This window comes from Callithrix jacchus, chromosome 6 (assembly GCF_049354715.1).
Source record: "Callithrix jacchus isolate 240 chromosome 6, calJac240_pri, whole genome shotgun sequence".
NCBI lineage: Eukaryota > Metazoa > Chordata > Mammalia > Primates > Cebidae > Callithrix > Callithrix jacchus.
This window is the reverse complement of record NC_133507.1, coordinates 36215525-36235965: the sequence shown is the minus strand read 5'-3', so window position 1 is coordinate 36235965 and position 20441 is coordinate 36215525. Positions and strand designations below refer to the sequence as shown.

At 39.3% G+C, this 20441-nt stretch overlaps 1 protein-coding gene across 35 annotated transcripts in view; it reads left to right on the top strand.

Moving 5' to 3' along the window:
* UGGT1 (UDP-glucose glycoprotein glucosyltransferase 1) overlaps nt 1-20441 on the top strand; it is a 118322-nt gene that overhangs the window by 82092 nt on the left and 15789 nt on the right. For all 35 annotated transcript variants that reach the window (XM_078326987.1, XM_078326989.1, XM_035304103.3 and 32 more), the window contains 12 exons: nt 2375-2477; nt 3290-3369; nt 4564-4753; nt 5771-5929; nt 6744-6829; nt 12319-12403; nt 13349-13437; nt 13978-14082; nt 15297-15381; nt 16397-16579; nt 17491-17651; nt 19017-19131. In XM_078326987.1, coding sequence (XP_078183113.1) covers nt 2375-2477; nt 3290-3369; nt 4564-4753; nt 5771-5929; nt 6744-6829; nt 12319-12403; nt 13349-13437; nt 13978-14082; nt 15297-15381; nt 16397-16579; nt 17491-17651; nt 19017-19131 — 1441 coding nt within the window. The remainder of the gene's footprint in view (nt 1-2374; nt 2478-3289; nt 3370-4563; nt 4754-5770; nt 5930-6743; nt 6830-12318; nt 12404-13348; nt 13438-13977; nt 14083-15296; nt 15382-16396; nt 16580-17490; nt 17652-19016; nt 19132-20441) is intronic.

Here is a 20441-nt window from a genome sequence, read left to right as displayed (position 1 = left end):
TTTTAGAATAGCAGAGGTACAAATTATATTAAGTCAGTGGCTCTCAAAATTTGGCTTTTCCTTAGAGAGCTTGTTAAAATGCAGATTGCTGGACACATCCCCAGAGTTTCTGATTCAGTGTCTGGGTTGGATCCTGACTTGCTTCTCACAAATGCCCAGGGGAAGCTGATGCCACTGCTCTGGAGCCACACTTTGAGAACAGTTGTATTAGAGTAACAGAAGTTTTGTTATATGAGAAGAATCATCATTGGCAGGGGATTTAATCTGAAATTGTTGATAATACCAGAGATTGAAAGCACCTACCTCAACACAGTCACAAAGCTGTTCTGATGGTTACTTCCAAAGTAGTTAAAATGTAAAATAACCTTCATGAGCATGTAAATTGTTTCCAGTTTTCTTGGTTATGCTGTTCTATGGTATTCTTTTGTATTCATCCCACTTAGGTAAATGTTGTTTGGTTAAAAAAAAAAATAGTGGTTAGTATAGTAACCACATTATAGTATTGTTAAGTGCAAAAAAGGATTATGGTTTAAACAGTTAATGGTTTTTGAAAATTGGGTATAGTTTTAAATTCTTTAAAGTTGAGTCCTTTTAAAAGTACATCAGAGGTCCCTGCTCCTTTTAAGACACCTAAGTCAGTATGACTTCACAGGGAGTACATGCAACAGGAAGTTACCATTTAGTTAAGAACAGACAAGGATGCTGGGCATGATGGTTCACGCCTGTAATCCCAGCATGTTGGGAAGCCAAGGCAGGTGGATCACTTGAGGCCAAGAGTTTAAGACCAGCCTGGCCAACATGGCAAAACACCATCTCTGATAACAATATACAAATTAGCTGGGCATGGTGGCATGCACTTGTAATCCCAGCTACTTTGTTGGCTGGGGCAGGAGGATTGCTTGAGCCGGGAGGTGAAGGTTGCAATGAGCTGAGATCACGCCACTGCACTCCCAGCCTGGGTGAATGGATGATGAGACTGTCTTTAAATGAAAAAAAAAAAAGAGAAGGGCCAGGTGCGGTGGCTTATGCCAGCGCTTTGGGAAGCCAGAGCAGGAGGGTCACTTAAGGCCAGGAGTTTGAGACTAGCCTGGTCAGTATAGTGAAACCCCCATCTCTACAAAAAAATAAATTAGCCCGGCATGGTGGCATGTGTCTGTAGTCCTAGCTACTTAGGAGGCTAAGTTGAGAAGATCATTTGAAACCCAGAAGTTAGAGGCTTCAGTGAACCATGATCGTGCCACTGCACTCTGGCCTGGACTGGAGTGAGACCATGTCTCTAAAAAAGTAAATAAGAAAAAGAACAGGCAGAATGTCTATAATTTAATACTGATGAAGGATGTGGTTAAATTTATTTTTTGGCCTTGTACATTTGTTTAGTTCTTCAGGAAATGTGATCGACAATACTTATTAGCCACAAAAGTATTTGTATCCTTTCACTCCATAGTTTCACGTCTGATATTTTCTTGACTCTAAAGAAATTTCCAAATGTGGAGAAAGTTGGATATACAAATTGTTTACAGGTTGAAAGCCATCTGTATGTCCAGCAGTAAAGAATAGCTGGAGTAAACTCTGACAGATTCATTTGGTAAATGGCATATTATTTCTTAATCAGGATGCTAACAACATGTGAAAATCTTTATGCTACAGTAGTGGGAGAAGGAAGGAAATTGTTAATCTGTATCTTCAATTCATGTTTATACAGGTATCTAGAAAGGATTACATAGAGATACAGCTAAGTGGGCTGGGATAGTGAATATTTTGTGATTATGTTTTTCCTTTTTCTCTGTTTTGCAGGTTTTCTGGAATGTTTTTCTTTCTTTCTTTTTTTTTTTGTTAATCAATGAGAGCTTGTTACATTGCTCAGGTTGGCCTTGAACTCATAGCCTCGCCTCATCAAGCGCCAGGACAGCTGGCCGGAGCCACCGCGGCTCCCATGTTTTTCTTTTTTTTTTTTTAATTTATTTATTCCTTTTCTCTTTGTACTCTTCTTGCTAAGAATTAAAAATTGGCTTAAGGTTCAGTAACTATCAGAAGCTGACTTCAGTAGCTTTTCGCAGTTTTTGGTTAAATACAATTTCAAACTGTTTTTCCTCTCTTTACATGGACCTTTCAATTCATTTCAGATCCATTATTAAGGTTTTGCATTCTTTGGAGTGGACAGAATTATATAGTTGGCCACTGTCATAGTCTAGTCATTCTAGATCTACAGTTCTTTGAAATGCTAAGCAGGTTGAAGGTTATATTGTACAAAAAAAAAAAAAAAAACCTTTTGAAACGCTAAGCAGGTTGAAGGTTATATTCTACAAAAAAAAAAAAAAAAACCTTTTATTTACTGTGTCCTCCAGGTTAATGTTTTATCCTTTTGATCTTTTAGTGCAATTAAACTGAGGCCGAAGGAAGGAGAGACGTACTTTGATGTTGTGGCTGTCGTTGACCCTGTCACCAGAGACGCACAGAGACTTGCTCCCTTGCTCTTGGTAGGAATGCCGTGCAGGCAGTGTATATCACCTTTGTCTGAAGTTGTCACGTGCTCTGAAATTCGCTGAGAGCTTCATTTTCCTTGAGTTGTCTTCAACAGGCACTGGACAAAGACTGTTCTAGGGCAGAGCAGTCTTTACAAAGATTGGCAGTGGCTCTGAAACAACTTCACAGCCCTAGAAAGTTGGTGCAGGTGTGGTTGGCTGCCTCATGTAATAAAATAAAAGTGATTAACATTTTCATTCAGAGTAAAACGTCCTGGAATTAAGTTATGCTATATTTTAATTTATAATGACAAGAGGTAAAATAAGTATGTTTTGGTGTTCGTCCTTTTTTATAACTACCATGGATTTTTTGTCTTGACATGTCTTTTAGACATGTATAGCATGTTATAATTTTAGGACATTTAAAAGAGCTCTGACAAAGACACAGCCACTCCAACATTCACTGCCGAATAAATCCCTGACCTTTTTTGTGAGTATTGGTGTCTCTGTTTTTTCATACTCTGGCATGTGAGTGATCACTATGAGGCCTGTAGTTTTTACATGATCTGCCTGCTGCTTCCCCACAGGAACTGCCTTTGTGTGAAGAGCAGTGAGCTGCAGCAGCCTACCTCCCATTATTTTGGCTGTGTCCTATGTATATGTGTGATTTAGATTTTGCAGTAGAGTTGTCATTTCCAGAAGTTTCTCCAGTGCAGACTCTGTGGCTGTTACTATCTTTGTATCTTTTCTTGAGGTATTAATATCAGTGTCAACATATTTCTGAGGTAAAAAATTCTAAATATTTTGTCATCTGGTTTTCCTTTTAGGTTTTGGCTCAGCTGATAAACATGAATCTGAGAGTATTTATGAACTGCCAATCTAAACTTTCCGACATGCCTTTGAAAAGGTAAAACATGCTATGTAAGAAAACAGTTGAAGAAATGGTGCTAAATCCAAGTTCCGATATTGCATGTTAGAGGAGCAGATGGGTTTATAGGTGGACATCATTTGAAATGGTTTCAATCGTTTCAAATGGTCATTTACTAAATGTTCATTTTTGTCAAATTTCACTCTAATCAGAAGTTCTAAAAACAGTATGTTTAGAGCATTTAGGTGGCATTAACCCAGGCTATTTGTATCTCTGCCTTTTCTTTTTTTTTCTTTTTTCCCTGAGATGGAGTCTTGCTCTGTCGCCCAGGCTGGAATGCAGTGGCATGATCTTGGCAGCGTCTGCCTCCTCAGTAGCTGGGATTACAGGCACACACTACCACACCCAGCTAATTTTTGTATTTTTCGTCGACTCGGTATTTTACCATGTTGACCACGATGGTCTCAAAATCTTGGCCTCAAGTGATCTGCCTGCCTCACCTCCCAAAGTGCTATGTTTACAGGTGTGAGCCATCACGCCTGGCCTCATTTGTGCTTTTCATCTCAAAAGAAGAATATTCATCTCAACTTGGAATATACATATTAGAATAAACTTGTTTAGCTATATATTGTCACGAGCTTTGGAATGGTCATTTATGAAAAAAGTAATAGAAAAAGCAGTTAGTGTTGTGGCTATGGGAAATTTCTAACGTCGATGTGCTGTGTTTATAGGTTAGCTTCTAAGTGGATTGAAACAGCATTTACAAGTAGCCAAAGGGTTCCCACCTTCCATCATTATTCTTTTTTTTTGTTAGTTTTAGTTTTTGTTTGTTTCATCATTATTCTTGTGTAGGAGAAATGTTTAGATTGTTAATGTTTTCAGGACTAGCCTGAGAACTCAATCAGCATTTAGCATTTGGTTTTAAAGAGAAAAATTAATCCTCCCTCAAGGGAAGAAAATGCCCAGGACCTAATTGTGACCCCAACAGCAGCCATCCAAGCGAAGGAGTGGCCTCCTCCTTAGTGCCGTCCTTGTTTGCCTTCTCTTCATCTGCAGCAACCACAGGTGGCATCATTAGGTCAAAAGATGATTTTGGAAACACTTTTCCCAATCTGGAAGGATACTCCTCCAAATCTAATTTGTTTTAACCAGTTGTTTACCTGTGTAGGGGCTTGTACACTCAAGTACAGTTGCTACATTAAAAAAAACTAACACTTTCCTTTTCAATTTCAGCTTTTACCGTTATGTCTTAGAACCAGAGATTTCTTTTACTTCAGACAATAGCTTTGCTAAGGGTCCAATAGCAAAATTTTTGGATATGCCTCAGTCTCCACTATTCACTCTGAATTTGAACACGCCTGAGAGCTGGATGGTAGAATCTGTCAGAACACCATATGATCTTGATAATATTTATTTAGAAGAGGTAAGAATATCATTGCTTCCAAATATCTAATCATGTATAATACAACAGATTGAATTACAGTCTAGTGGGCCTCTGAGACATTAGTGTCCAGGTATGGTATATTTTTTAAAATAACAGATTTATTCACATGGAATTCATATACCATAAAATTTGCCCCTTTAAAGTGTACAGTTCAGAGTTTTTAGTGTATTCACAGAGTTTTGCAGCCATCACCACTATGTAGTTTTAGAATGTTTTTATCATCCCCAGCAAAAACCCCATGCTCATTAGCTGTCATTCTCCATTCCCCCCAGCCTCTCGAAACTGCTAGTCTACTTTCTGTCTCTATGGATTTGCCTATTCATTTTGTCTGAATAGAATCATGTAGTCTTTTGTTACTGGCTTCTTTCAGGTATCAAATTGTTTTCAAGATTCATCCATGTTATAGTATGTATCAATGCTTCATTCTTTTTAACTTGCCAGATGATATTTCACTTATGGACATACCACATTTTATTTATAATTTCACAAATGGACATTTGGATTGTTTTTACTTTTTGGCTATTATGAATAATGCTGCTATGAACACTGTGCAAGCTTTTCTACTGATACATGACTACAGGATGTCTTTGCGTTTGTTTAGGTCTTTACTTTTTTTCAACAACATTTAGTGTCTTATCCTCATTCATATTTTTTTAATAACTTCCTTAGTTTTTTTCTCCTTTCTCTTTCCAACCCACTGTTTTTAATTGTATACAGTCATTAACCACAACCATAGCCAAGATGCAGAACATTTCTGTTACCCCCAGAAGTTCTTTTGTACCCATTTGCAGACAGTACACTCCTCGCACCCTGGTTTTAGGCAACAGCTAATCTGCTTTCTGTCATTATAGTTTTGTCTCTTCTTGAATTTCTTAATATATGATTGTATATTATGTAAATCCTTTTTGCCTGCTTCCTTTACTTTGCATAATGCATTTCATATTTATTCATGTTGTCGCTGAGTGCCTTCAAATGATTGGATTTTTGGCATTGCAGGTGGACAGTGTAGTGGCTGCTGAGTATGAGCTGGAGTACCTGTTACTAGAAGGTCATTGCTATGACATCACCACAGGCCAACCTCCACGGGGACTGCAGTTTACTTTAGGAACTTCAGCCAACCCGGTCATTGTGGACACCATTGTTATGGCCAATCTGGTAAATAATCCATTCACCAGATAGTGATATTGTAGTTATGTTAATTTGGGCACTATAATTTATGATGGAGCAATTAGCATTTTTAACCATAGAGATTAAAATTGATTGTGGGCTGAATTTGGTCAATACAGAAATCATTAGTTCAGGTAAATTTGTAGGTTAGCATTACATGTCAAGAAAAAACGTGCTGGTGGAATACTCAGCTATAACTGAATTGTCCCCTGAAAATAGATTGCTCATGAGCTGACAGCCTTTGGAAGTACGATGCTTATTCATGCATCACACGTTGATTCTTTCCTGAAGCACAGCTAAAGGGCAGACGATTTATTGGCGTGACTGGCCTTTATTGGAGTAGTTTTTCTTTGTTGTTGTTTTGAGGTGGACTCCCAGGCTGGAGTGCAGTGGTATGATCTTGGCTTACTGCAATCTCTGCCTCCTGGGTTCAAGTGATTCTCCTGCCTCAGCCTCATGAGTAGCTGGGATTACAGGCGCCCACCATCATGCCAGCTAATTTTTTTCCTTTTTAGTAGAGATGGGTTTTCACCATGTTAACCAGGCTGGTCTCAAATTCCTGACCTCAGGTGATCCACTCACCATGGCCTCCCAAAGTGCTGGGATTATAGGTGTGAGCTACTGCAAACTGGCCTGTGGTAGAGTTTTTAATGTGTAGTTTTGGTTTAAGAGTTGCATTGATTTGTTTACTATCTTCCAATATAGGTGATTGATATTTCAGAAATAGAAGTAACTATTCCTCAGAAATAGCATTTTGGTGTTTTCAAAGAGAGCTAACATTGGACTTTTATTCTTTTCCTAGGGCTACTTTCAGCTGAAAGCCAACCCAGGAGCTTGGATCCTCAGACTTAGGAAGGGACGCTCTGAAGATATTTATAGAATCTACAGGTAGGTGTAAGTGCTGCAGGTACATTTTCCTAGAACCTTTAGAAATGAGCATTAGCTCTAATCGACTGCTACCCTGGCAGTTAACTAGGCAACATGAATTTAATTTGCAGTTTGTGTGTGATGAAACAATGGTTTTTCCAGGAAATTAAACATGGAAGAATTGTTAGAATAGAATTAGATTATAAGTGGTATAGATGTTAATGAGTATAGTGAGGCTTTATTCTTTAACTATTCTTTTGTGCTAACAATATCCCAGAATCAGATCATTGTATCACTGTGTTGCAACTCACAGATAGGCAGATGAGAAACTTGAAGGAAGGAGAAAAGAAAGGAAGAACAGCCAAACTTTTCTGCCCAGAGAGAATATGTGTTGACCCTGAGTAATTGGCAAATGCACAGTACAAATAAGATTTGGTCTTGAAGCCATGCTGTTAGTGCAGGTCCTACTTGATCTCTGGTAGTATGGTAGTACTACTAAAACATTCCCTCTGTAGCCAGGTTTTGCATTAAGGTTTACTGCACAGGTTTATTTAAAATAATTATGTTGGCCTGTCATGATGACTCACACCTGTAATCCCAGCACTTTGGGAGGCCGAGGTGGGCGGATCACAAGGTCAGGAGTTTAAGACCAGCCTAGCCAAGATTATGAAACCCCATCTCTACTAAAACTACAAAAATTAGTTGGGCACGGTGACAGGTATCTGTAATCCCAGCTTCTCAGGACGCTGAGGCAGGAGAATTGCTTGAACCCGGGTGGCAGAGGTTGCAGTGAGCCAAGATCATGCCACTGCACTCCAGCCTGGATGACACAGTGAGACTCCTCAGTCTTGAAAAAAAATAAATGTTACCTTTAAAAAAGTTTGGTGGGAGAATGATCCAAGATGGCCAATCGCTAACATCTCGGGATTGCAGCTGTCAGTGAAAGCACATAGAACTAGAGGACGCCACACTTACAGACAAATTCTGGTCGCTCCCGGAGCAGAAGATCCCCAGCACCTCGGCACGGCAGCTCTTGGAGCAGAGTAAACAGGGCTGGCTCCCCTTCTGACCGAGGTTTGGAGGACCCACATGGGTCCCTAGCACGACTCCTGAGGCCGGCACAGTGGCTGTGACGGCACCTCCGCGTGGCAGCTCTCGCCGCAGAGTAAACGAGACTGGTTCCCCTTCTGACTGAGGTTTGGAGCCCCGGGAAGGCAGAGTTGCCTATTATGGACACAAGAAGGAAACCAGACAGGAGAATCCTGGGAAGAAAAGCACCATCAGTCTTAACGCCGCTGCTCTGGCCCTGGGAACTAACAACTTGGACGTCCACTCAAGAGACCTAATCTGCAAGTTGGTAATTTCAAAGACGACAGGAGGATAAATTTACAATAATGGGAAGAAACCAGCGTAAAAAGGCTGAGAACACTCAAAATCAGAATGCCTCTCTCTCTAAAGATGATCACAGTTCCACATCAACAATGGAACAAGGCTTGATGGAGAACAAGCGCATCCCAGTAACAGAATCACGCTTCAGGGAATGGATAATAATAAACTTCTGTGAGTTAAAAGAACATGTTGTAGCCCAACGTAAAGAAACTAGGAACTTTGAAAAAAGGTTTGATGAAATCCTATTGAGAATAGACAACTTAGAGAGGAATATAAATGAATTAACGGAACTGAAGAATACAATACAGGAACTCCGAGAAGTATGTACAGGTTTAAACACTCGAATTGTTCAAGCAGAAGAAAGGATATCAGAGGTCAAAGTCCAACTTAATGAAATAAAACAAGAAGACAAGATTAGAGAAAAAAGGATAAAAAGGAATGAGCAAAGTCTCCAAGAAACGTGGGACTATGTGAAAAGACCAAATTTACATTTGATAGGTGTACCTGAATGCGACAGAGAGAATGAATCCAAGCTGGAAAATACCCTTCAGGATATTATTCAGGAAAATTTTCCTAAACTAGCAAAGCAGGTCAACATTCAACCCCAGGTAATACAGAGAACACCACAAAGATATTCCTCAAGAAGAGCAACCCCAAGGCACATAATCGTTAGATTCACCAGGGTTGAAACGAAGGAGAAAATACTAAGGGCAGCCAGAGAGAAAGGTCAGATTACCCACAAAGGCAAGCCTATCAGACTTACAGCAGATCTCTCAGCAGAAACTCTACAAGCCAGAAGAGAGTGGGGGCCAATATTCAATATCCTCAAAGAACAGAACCTTCAGCCCAGAATTTCATATCCAGCCAAACTAAACTTCAAAACTGAAGGAAAAATAAAATCTTTTATAAACAAGCAAGTACTCAGAGATTATATTACCACCACGCCTGCTTTACAAGAGCTTCTGAAAGAAGCATTACACACAGAAAGAAACAACCAGTATTAGCCTTTCTAAAAATACACCAAAAAGTAAAGAGCACCAGCATAAAGAAGAATTTACACCAACGAATGGATAAAACAGCCAGTCAACATCAAATGGCAGTAACCCTAAATTTAAATCAACTAAATCCCCCAATCAAAAGACACAGCCAAAACCTGATGGCATGTTACATCCAGACCTGTTTCACATGCAAGGATACACAAAGACTCAAAACAAAGGGATGGAGAAAGATTTACCAACCAAATGGAGAGCAAAAATAAATAAATAAATAAACAAATAAAAAGCAGGAGTTGCAATTCTCGTATCGGATAAAATAGATTTTAAAGCAACAAAGATATAGTGGTAAAAGGATCAATGCAACAACAAGAGCTAACGATCCTAACACCCAGATACATAGAGACTTAGATTCAATGAGACAGAAAATTAATAAGGATATCAAGGACTCGAACTCAGATCCGGAACAAGTAAACTTAATAAATATTTATAGAGCTCTCCACTTCAAATACATAAAATATACATTCTTGTCAATACCACATCACACCTACTCATAGGTTTAAATGAAACATTGATTGGCCATTATTAATACCCATTTTTTTTTTTTTTTTCAGAATAAAGCAATATTTCTGTTCACCCTCCCTCTTTCTCTTCCTCTTTCTTCCTCTCCTTTACTCATTTTTTTTTCTTTCCTTCTCTCAAAAAAAAAGAAAAAAAAAAAAAAAAAAAAGAAATCAACTTGTAAACCTCTAGATTCAGGTTGGCAGTGTCTCTCTCATTGCTTGATTTCCTTCCTTCCCTTCCCTCCCCCCCTTCCTTCCTTCCTTCATCCCTTCCTGCCTTCCTCCCTTCCTCCTTCCCTCCCTTCCTGCCTTCCTCCCATCCTCCTTCCCTCCCTCCCCCCCAAAAAAAAAGAAAAAAAAAAGTTTGATATCAGTTCTGCTTAACACAATTTAAATTAGATTTAAGCTGTGTGAAAAGACTTGCTGCTAATTTGTTTAGGGGATGATTTCCATTAGAATACATTTGAAGCACCCTGTAGTATGTCCTTGCCTTAGCTCTGTAGTGACACACGTGAAACAGTGGATTAGTGCCTGGTTCTTACCCAGGAAATAGAAGAATTCTGTATTATAATAACATCATTGTAAAAAATAGAAGGTCTTAACATACATGAGGCGAACAATCATATGAAAAAATGCTCATCATCACTGGTCATTAGAGAGATGCAAATCAAAACCACATTGAGATACCATCTCACGCCAGTTAGAATGGCAATCATTAAAAAATCTGGAGACAACAGATGCTGGAGAGGATGTGGAGAAAAAGGAACACTTTTACACTGTTGGTGGGAGTGTAAATTAGTTCAACCATGGTGGAAGACAGTGTGGCGATTCCTCAAGGCCTTAGAAATAGAAATTCCATTTGACCCAGCAATCCCATTACTGGGCATATATCCAAAGGACCATAAATTGTTCTACTATAAGGACACATGAACACAAATGTTCATTGCAGCACTGTTTACAATAGCAAAGACCTGGAACCAACCCAAATGCCCATCAATGATAGACTGGATTGGGAAAATGTGGCACATATACACAATGGAATATTATGCAGCAATCAGAAATGATGAGTTTATGTCATTTGTAGGGACATGGATGAATCTGGAGAGCATCATTCTCAGCAAACTGACACAAGAACAGAAAATGAGATACCACGTATTCTCAGTCATAGGAGGGTCATGAAAAATGAGAACACATGGACACAGGGAGGGCAGTACTAAACACTGGGGTCTATTGGGGGGAAAAGGGGAGGGCCAGCAGCGGGGTGGGGGGGAAGATGGGGAGGGATAGCCTGGGGAAAAATGACAAATGTGGGTGAAGGGGAGAAAGGAAGCAAAACACACTGCCATGTGTGTACCTATGTAACTGTCTTGCACGTTCTGCACATGTACCCCAAAACCTAAAATGCAATTAAAAAAAAAAAGTAAAAAAAAAAAAATAGAAGGTCTTATTCCAAATAACATCTTCTTCAGATAGGGTTTTTAAAAATTTTGGATGCACTTCCAAATTCCTTCTCTTTTGGGTGCCCTGGATCTTGCCAACTCTCCCCTTCCCAGGAGCGTGGTGCCCCCTCTTCCTAGCTGTTCAGGGCTCCCCCAGCAGAATGTTACTTTGCCTGAGAACTCTACTCTCTGCTAAATGACAGTAAATGCAGTGAATTCCTATTATAATTATGACTTTCTTCACTTTGCTGGAAATTTTTGGCATTGCTGTTGATTAGTAGGGAAACATTAATTTTTCTTCCTCTTCTCCTGTCTCCTGCAAATTGAGTTTTTTATAGTTCTTCGTATAGTGTACAGATACCAGGTTGAGTACCGGGCCTGTTCTTGATTGATCGTTGCCTCCAGGCAGAAAGAGATTCCTTTACAACACTATTCCAGTTAAAGAGTAGTGGCTGAGTGTGATGGCTCACGCCTGTAATCCCAACACTGGGAGGCTGAGGCGGGTGGATCACTTTTGGTCAGGAGTTTGAGACCAGACTAGCCAATATGGTGAAACCCTGTCTCTGCTAAAATACAAAAATTAGCCAGGCATGGTGGTGAGTACTTGTAAACTCAGCTATTTGAAGGTTGAAGCAGGAAAATCACTTGAACCTGGGAGGCAGAGGTTGCGTTGAGCCAAGATTGCACCACTTCACTCGAACCTGGGCGACAGAGCGAGACTCTGTCTCAAAAAAAAAAAAAAAGTGGAAGCAGTGCAGTTCCAGTGCAGTTCAAGTTGAGAGGGGTCTGTTCCCCCTGCACTCAAAGGCACTGTGCTCGGCTCAGAGCTTGTGAACACAGGTGGTTGTTTAGTACTCACCATGTGGTTGCCACACATAGATGCCTCTCACTGTGTGATGGGTAATTTGAAGGAGGATTCTTGAAGGAGGTTTGGGCAAGCACCCTATATAAAGAGAGAAGATTTCAACACATGCTTCTGTGCAGCTTGAAGGAGCTTAAGGAGCAAGAAGATAGTTTGATCTGGAAAACTCCTTTATGAGAAAGATGATGGACTCAGATGCTCTGAGAACATTTGCGGCCTTTTGAGAATTGTGCCTTGTAATATCTGTCTTTCTTTTCTTGCAAAGCCATGATGGCACCGATTCTCCCCCTGATGCTGATGAGGTGGTTATCGTCCTCAACAACTTCAAAAGCAAAATTATTAAAGTGAAGGTGAGTTTGGTAAAAGTAGTGGCATTCTGTTATTGGACAGCTGTCATGTAAAAATATGTATCTTGGAACCAGCCCAAGAGTCTCTGGAATTTGCTGTGGCAATTGTAGGAATACTGCTTTAAGGCAAAATGTCTTTGTAAATGTGAGTTTGTGGCTTTCCTCAACTGAAAGGTTGTACCTTTTGGGTAATCTCAGTGAGCAGAACATGTCCCATTTTATATAAAATGTTCTCATAGATGCTACGTTGTTTATATGGCCACAATTCATAGTGTTGTTGATGATTCTCTCCTTGGGATATTGGGGGAAATGGCAAAAAATTTTGCAACAGTGATAATAAAATGATAGTCCTATTTAATTTCTTCTGACTTCTACTTTCCATTCTCAGAATTTTGAAGTTCTTAGTGCCTTAAATTCAAGTAGAGTATATTCTGGAATAAATAATCATTAAACACAGTGAAACCTAAAACAGGCCATGCATTGTTGAGCAGAAAAATGGTCACAGTGTTGCCAAGAAGCAACCCCTGTTTGTGCTAGTGAATTCTGAAAACTGGTTATAACATGAAGTACCTCCCTCCCAACAGCTAGAGCCCCAGCAGCCACACTCTTCCCTGGAACTAGCGGTTGGTCATTGAATTATGCTCTGGTTTCACTCAGACTATTTCTTGCACAGTTGAATTTGCAGTTCTTTGCCTATGTTGCAAGCTGAAAATGAGGCTGGTCTAATTAAAAGAGGTTGCTCTCTCCTCACATAAGGTTTTGTTGTGAATGTCCTGATGAAGATACTTCTAATGAATCCTTCTAGACTCTGGGTGGGGTTGTGCCTGTTCGTGAGAGAATTGATTAATAATTCTCTATTAATGGCAGACTTACAGTATATATCCAGTGAGAGGCAGTTTTATGCCTGTGAGACATACTGGGAGTAAGGTTTATCACATTTGATTGCAGGTTCAGAAGAAGGCAGACATGGTGAATGAAGACTTGCTGAGTGATGGAACGAATGAGAATGAATCTGGATTTTGGGATTCCTTCAAATGGTAAATTGACATTATAAAGAGTTATGTCTTTAAGAAAAACTGAGATAGAAGCACTACCCATCCTTTCTTTTTGCATCTTGTGATCCTGTTTGGGCCTTTCACATTCTACTTTGCGTAGCTACATCTTGCACTTAAGTTTGGCATAGATGGGTATTTTACACTTGATTAATCCAAAAGAGGTTCTCCTAATGCAGCAGTTACTTCTGCTCCATACTTTGTGACTCTCATTGCCTGTGCCGGCTCTTTGGAAATTTGACTGCTCCTTGTTCAGTTTATCTCCCGTTGCCTAAGTTGCATTCTGGTTCAGTCTCTTCCTGAAGCAACACCGTTGGGGAGTGAATATTCTTTTTGTTTTCCCCATAGGTTGGTTTTGTTGGTCTTGTGTTCTCTCTAGGATGTGAGGGAAGCTTCATAACCACTCCTGCTGCAGCTTATCTGCTAGGGAAGGATGGGAAGCGCCATCTCTTTCCTCTTAATTTAAAAGACTCTGTGTCCATACCAGTATTTCAAGTGGTCTTATTTTTACCCTTATTGTTATAGGGGCTTTACAGGAGGACAGAAGACTGAGGAAGTGAAGCAAGATAAAGATGACATAATTAATATTTTCTCCGTTGCATCTGGTCACCTCTACGAAAGATTTCTTCGGTCAGTCTTGATTATTTCACTATATATGTTTGAATTTGTCAGTGTTCTTATATAGAGCGAAAAGGTTTTGTGGGATTCTGCTCATTATACTTCTGTGTCTTTGAAGCACTCTGAGCATTGTGAGTAGCTTGCCTTTTATAAATGTATTTGTTTTGATCCCGTCAACTCTGTGAAGTTGAGCTAGGTAGTCAGTGCCTCTGGATATCACAAGGCTGTAGCCCTTTAACATCACTGTTAAATAATACACATTCATGGACTGTGCTGTTTACTGCCTGCCAGACGTTGCTTAACCCAGAGGTTAGGAAGTTGACATAGAGAATAGAGTGAGAACAGAACCATGGAAAAGATTCACAGCATTTTAGAGCTGGGAGACACCTTAGTTCTTAAATATGAACACTTCTATTTTATAAAGAAGCTGAGGCCCCAAGTGTGAAGGGACTTGTCTGAGGTCACACAGCCAGAGCCAGAAAAAGCCATGGACTAGGGCTGGTTGATGTAGTGGTCACCAAAAGCACTTGGGAGTGCCTTGTTGCAGTGTGAGGAAAGCCTGAGAGAGACTTTTCTCATTACCAGGGTTCTGTTCATTCTTAATTTTTCACTGCAGATCTAGTATAGAAAATCAAAATGTCATTTGTCTTATTTTTAGCCCTTTTATTTCCAAGAAATAATATTCTACCTAAAGTAGTGATACTAATGACAACTGAATTTGATTACATTCCTCAATTCAAAATATGGTTTTATTTTCTGAGTAAGGAGGCCTGAGCTGGTAGCCTCCCTCCCTCAAGCAGGGCCTCTGTGTAGGCTCCAGGAGGTGCTGTGATTACACATTCTTCCCTCAGTGCCAGTTGCTGCTGTCACGTGACAGGGGTTTTTGGAGAGTGATGTCAGTTACCCCAATGTCCAGTGTTCATTTGTACCATAATTAATATATCAGTTCATGAAGCAGTTTATTTAGAGTTGTAACAGAATTAAAACCTTTGCCTCTGTCAGTAAAGTGTAGTTCTATAGGTAAGGAATGCCCCTTCTCTTCAGTGATAACTTTATAAGCTAGAATAAGTACATTTTTTCCTTTTCCGTCACTGAGCATCTGCCTAATTGAGCCATTAGTTAGCTCTGCCATAAAGAGCATTTAGGTGTCTTGTGATTGACTCTACATAATGTTGAGGTTAAAACACATTGGAAAGTTATTATTATTATCTACTTTTGTTTGGCAGCATAATGATGCTATCTGTGCTGAAGAATACCAAGACACCTGTGAAATTCTGGTTCTTGAAGAATTACTTGTCCCCCACATTTAAGGTTTGTTTCACAGGGAAAGGGAAAACATTCTTATTAAGGAGAATGTATATATTACTATATATTTTTGATGACTTTTGTTTTATCTGTATACTTTAACAAATTTTCCATTTACTAAGATACCCTAATTTGGTTGCATATTTCTGTTTTAATTATTCTTCCAGATTGGTGTATCTGAGGGAAACAGTTAAATTGTGACCCATTTGAAACCTGGATAATACAGTAGGAGAGTCTTTTGTTGTTGTTAGGAGCAATGTCTTACTCAGATAATGTTCTCTTCCTCTGAAGCCTGCATGTTTGCTTTAATGTAGAAAGCACAACAATGTTTTACACTGAGGAGAAGATTGGTGTTAGTGTAAACTACTCCCAGATGATATATGGAAGTAATGCTTCCTCTGTGCAAAGCAAAACATGTACTTGAAATGTTTTCTGCATTATTTATGTTGGCCAGTATTTGTCATCTAAGTTGATTTATTTACATCCTTTTTTTTTTCTGTAGAATTTACTAAATGACTTTTAATATATTCGGTAACCATTCTCCTTGATAAGCACTTTACTGCTGGCCCCCTAAAGGTGCTTGTACTTAGAATCTGAAAGACTTATTCATTAAGGGCAACACATTTGTCCAGAGTTCTGGCTTTGCCATGTTATTTCCTGGCCTTTAGGAAGGCCTGTTGTCAAGCTCAATAAATGCTTTACTGAAATCAAGTTTAGACAAATGGACTTCAAATTCATGTGCTATAAAAACACACACAGAAGGACATAAATCTAAAATCCTTCTTTTGAACATTCTGTCATTTCATCTAGTGACCAGAAGTCATAAAGAAATGGGGATTTGACAGAGGTTTACATCTACTCTTCTATATTGTTATGAGTGGTTCAGGGCCAGTCTTTGTAAGACCACTGTTTTGGTAAATGTGTTTTATTTGTCCTGTATCATGGTTGATGGCTTACATTATGAAAGCAGTTTTCTCAATCAGAAGAAATGATTATTTTTTGTTCCCCTGTCTACAAATAGGAGTTTATACCTTACATGGCAAATGAATACAATTTCCAGTATGAGCTTGTTCAGTACAAGTGGCCCCGGTGGCTTCATCAGCAGACTGAAAAGCAGCGCATCATCTGGGGTTACAAGATCCTCTTCCTGGATGTACTTTTCCCACTAGTTGTTGACAAGTTCCTGTTTGTGGACGCTGATCAGGTAGGCCAAGTTTTGACAATTTGTATTAAAAACAACAAATGGCTTATTTCTTTTTAAATGCTCTCTTTTCAGTTATGACAAAGAACATGCTTATTTTACATTTAGAAAATATGGAAACATGTATGCACAGATGTGATCACTTTTTAAATTTGCGTTTAGTTTATCTCCTTTGCATCTTTTTCTGTCTTTTTAACATCATTGTGATTACATAATGCGTACACTTTTGTATCTGACTTAATTCATTTAACATGAAAACTAAAAATTAGAAAATTAGCATTTAGCAGTGCTTGCCATCATTTCTAATTATCTTCCCAAAATGTAGAGTTATTGTCACTGGTGATAAATGAAGCTCAGGTGGATGCCTGGCTTTGGCAATAGGGAACCTCTGGATATTCTTCCAGCTGCCAGGATTTGACTTACTGAAACGGAACATGTGATTTTAGAGCATACAAACTCAAGCAGCGTAACTGTACTTTTGCCCACAGCCTTCCACTTCAGCCCAAGCGGGCAGAAACATGAGTCTGTCACCTGAATGGAAGGATGTAATGTGTGTGAAAGTCACTGGGACAGAGGCTTCACTCACCTCTTTGGAATTCTCTTCTGCTGGCTCAGCCTGAAGCTTGCCTTCCTGACTCTAACATAGCCACATTTAATCCTTGTTGAGTACTTAAGATGGAAAAGGCATTATTCTACATCTGTCCATCCGTATGTTAACTTACATATTACTCCTCCCAGCAACCTGTGACATAGGTACTATCATTATCTCCATTTTACAGATGAAGAAACTGAGGCACAGAAAGGCTAAGCAATTGAAATTTGTTTTATTTCTACTCCCACACACCTTATCTTAAGGAAGCTGCATTAGAGCTGTCTGCATGGTTGCTTAACAGATGACTTTTGGTATTCTCCAGATTGTACGAACAGATCTGAAAGAGTTACGAGATTTCAATTTGGACGGTGCTCCTTATGGTTACACTCCTTTCTGTGACAGCCGAAGAGAAATGGATGGCTACAGGTTCTGGAAGTCGGGGTACTGGGCCAGTCATTTAGCTGGCCGAAAGTATCATATCAGGTACTGAAAAGAAGCACTCCTAACATTGTTATGGAATATTCCTTAAAATTGATTTTGTGTAGTTAAAATTGTGAATAGGCAATACATTAGTATGCTTGAAAAATAAAAATTATAAAAAATATACAGTGGCCAGGTGCAGTGGCTCACACCTGTAATCCCAGCACTTTGGGAGGCCAAGGCAGGTGTATCACCTGAGGTCAGGAGTTCATGACCAGCCTGGCCAACATGGCGAAACCTCGTCTCTACTAAAAATACAAAAAGTAGCCAGGCATAATGGCAGGCGCCTGTAATCCCAGCTCCTCAGGAGGCTAAGGCAGGAGAATCGCTTGAGCCCAGGAGGCAGAGGTTACAGTAAGCTGAGATCACGCCACTGCACCGCAGCCTGGGCAACAGAGTGAGACTCCATCTCAAAAAAAAAAACAGTGTAAAAAAAATTCCTAATCCTGTCTCTCTCTTTCCTACTCAGTTCCTGCTCTTACAACAGATAACCTTCCAACTTATTTACTGTCTGTCCTTCCAGATGTTCTTCTTACATAAACAGCTGTGAATGTGTATTTTTGTTTTACACAAAATATGCTACTTATTTATACGTTTTATAACTTGGCTTTTTTTTTCTCTTAATGTCATGTACATCTTCTCAGTATATTGAGAGACTTATTCCTTTTCATAGCTGCATATTATTCCAGTGTGTGAGTGTTATTTATAGTTTTTTCCTATGATCTACAATGTTGCAACGAATAATCTGCTAAATAAATGATTTTTCATATCTCAGATATATTTCTGGGATAAATTCCTAGAAGTAGACCTTTTAGGTCTAACAGTGTATGCATTAGATTTCTAATGAGCGCTCCATTATTTTCTCTGTGAGAAGTGTGATTTGGAGGATGTGCAGGGAAGAGGAACCTGTAGAAAGTGGCACATGCAGAGATCACTGCTGGGGTGTAGTGATTGCAGCTTCGTTATGTTCCTGGTCCAAAAGAACTGTAAGGACTATAATAACTCTGGGGTTTTCCCCTCATAACATTGAAGACATCATCAGATATCATTGAATAATGATCATTTACCAGTTACTGTGGCTTTTATTTATTACTGCTGCATTTGCTAGAAATCTTTTGTCAGAGATTATTTCTTTTGGATGACAAATATGGAACAGTGACAAAAGCATAGCACAGTATAGATTTTACAGTGACTTTCTTAGAGATCTTTAAAGTAGCACACTTTAACTCCACTGTAGGGCTGTAGCATACCTTTTCAAAGAAAAGCCAGAATATTTGGCTAGTGACCTGTTCCATTCATTATTCAGTGGGTTTAGTTTTCCTGTCATAATCCATGGTTGATTGTAACAAGTGGGTCTTCTTTATTCAGTGCACTATACGTTGTGGATCTGAAGAAGTTTAGGAAAATAGCTGCTGGTGACAGACTCAGGGGACAGTACCAAGGTCTGAGTCAAGATCCTAACAGCCTTTCAAATCTTGATCAAGTAAGTATTCATTTTTTATGGTTAACTTTGAGTGACAGGTATAAAGTGTTGCATCAGAAAATGAAGTATTATTTGTGTCTTCACTTCTCTCCTCTCTCAGGATGGTGTCTTGTTTTCTCATGGGGTGTGTGTGTGTGTGTGTGTGTGTGTGTGAGAGAGAGAGAGAGAGAGAGAGAGAGATTTGTATCTGCCTTCAAGAGTAGACATTTCAGCACGAAAAATGTCATAGATCTGATGCTGGTTGGGGAGAGAGATGGAAGGAGAATTATGCCTCTCTGAACCATTACCATGTCTTTGTATTTTGTACTCAAACTAATCTCATAGATTTGTTTCTCTACCTGCTAGGGTCAATTTGTTTTTCTACTGTAGGAACTAAATAGCTCAGGATTCATAGTATAGAATCACAGTATAGTATCACAGTTTCCCTTTTTTCTATGTCAGAAACCATAAGCTATTTAAAGGCTAGCTAAATTACTGTTCGTTAATGTTAAGCATTTTTCAGAGGTGAGATTGAAGTTTAAGGGTTTTAGGTACATATTTCACATATTTTAAGCATTTTGTTTCGCTGAAGTCTACTTAAATTTTTTCAAACCTTTATTGTGAAGGTTTTTTTATATGTAGCATCCATAAAGAAAAGTATATAAAACAAATACATAACATATTCACATACATCCAGGAATTCTTACGAAGCAAATACCCATATATCACAACCTAGTTCAAGAAATAGAACATTATTAACATCCCAGAAGCCACCCTTCCTTCCTAACAAAAGTGTCTAGCATCATGACTTTTATGGTAATCATTAGCTTTTCTTTGTGTATAGATTTACTGTTTAAGCATAAGCATGTATTCTTAAACACTAGTTTAATTTGCTCATTTTCTTTGCCTGTATCTCAGTGGAATAATAAAAGAGAAATTCTTTCTTTCTTTTTCTTTTTTTTTTTTTTTTTGAGATGGAGTCTCGCTCTGTTGCCCAGGCTGGGGTGCAGTGGCATGATCTGGATTGCACTCACTGCAACATCTACCTCCCGGGTTCAAGCGATTCTCCTGCCTCAGCCTCCTGAGTAACTGGGATTACAGGCATGTACCACCACACCTGGCTAATTTTGCATTTTTAGTAGAGACGGGGTTTCACCATGTTGGCCAGGCTGGTCTCGAACTCCTGACCTCAAGTGATCCACCCTCTTTGGCCTCCCAAAGTGCTGGGATTATAGGTGTGAGCCACTGCCCCCAGCCAGATGAACTCTTTTGAGTCCAACTTTTGCTCAGCATTATGTTGTGTGTTTCATCCATGTCACTGTGTGTAGTGG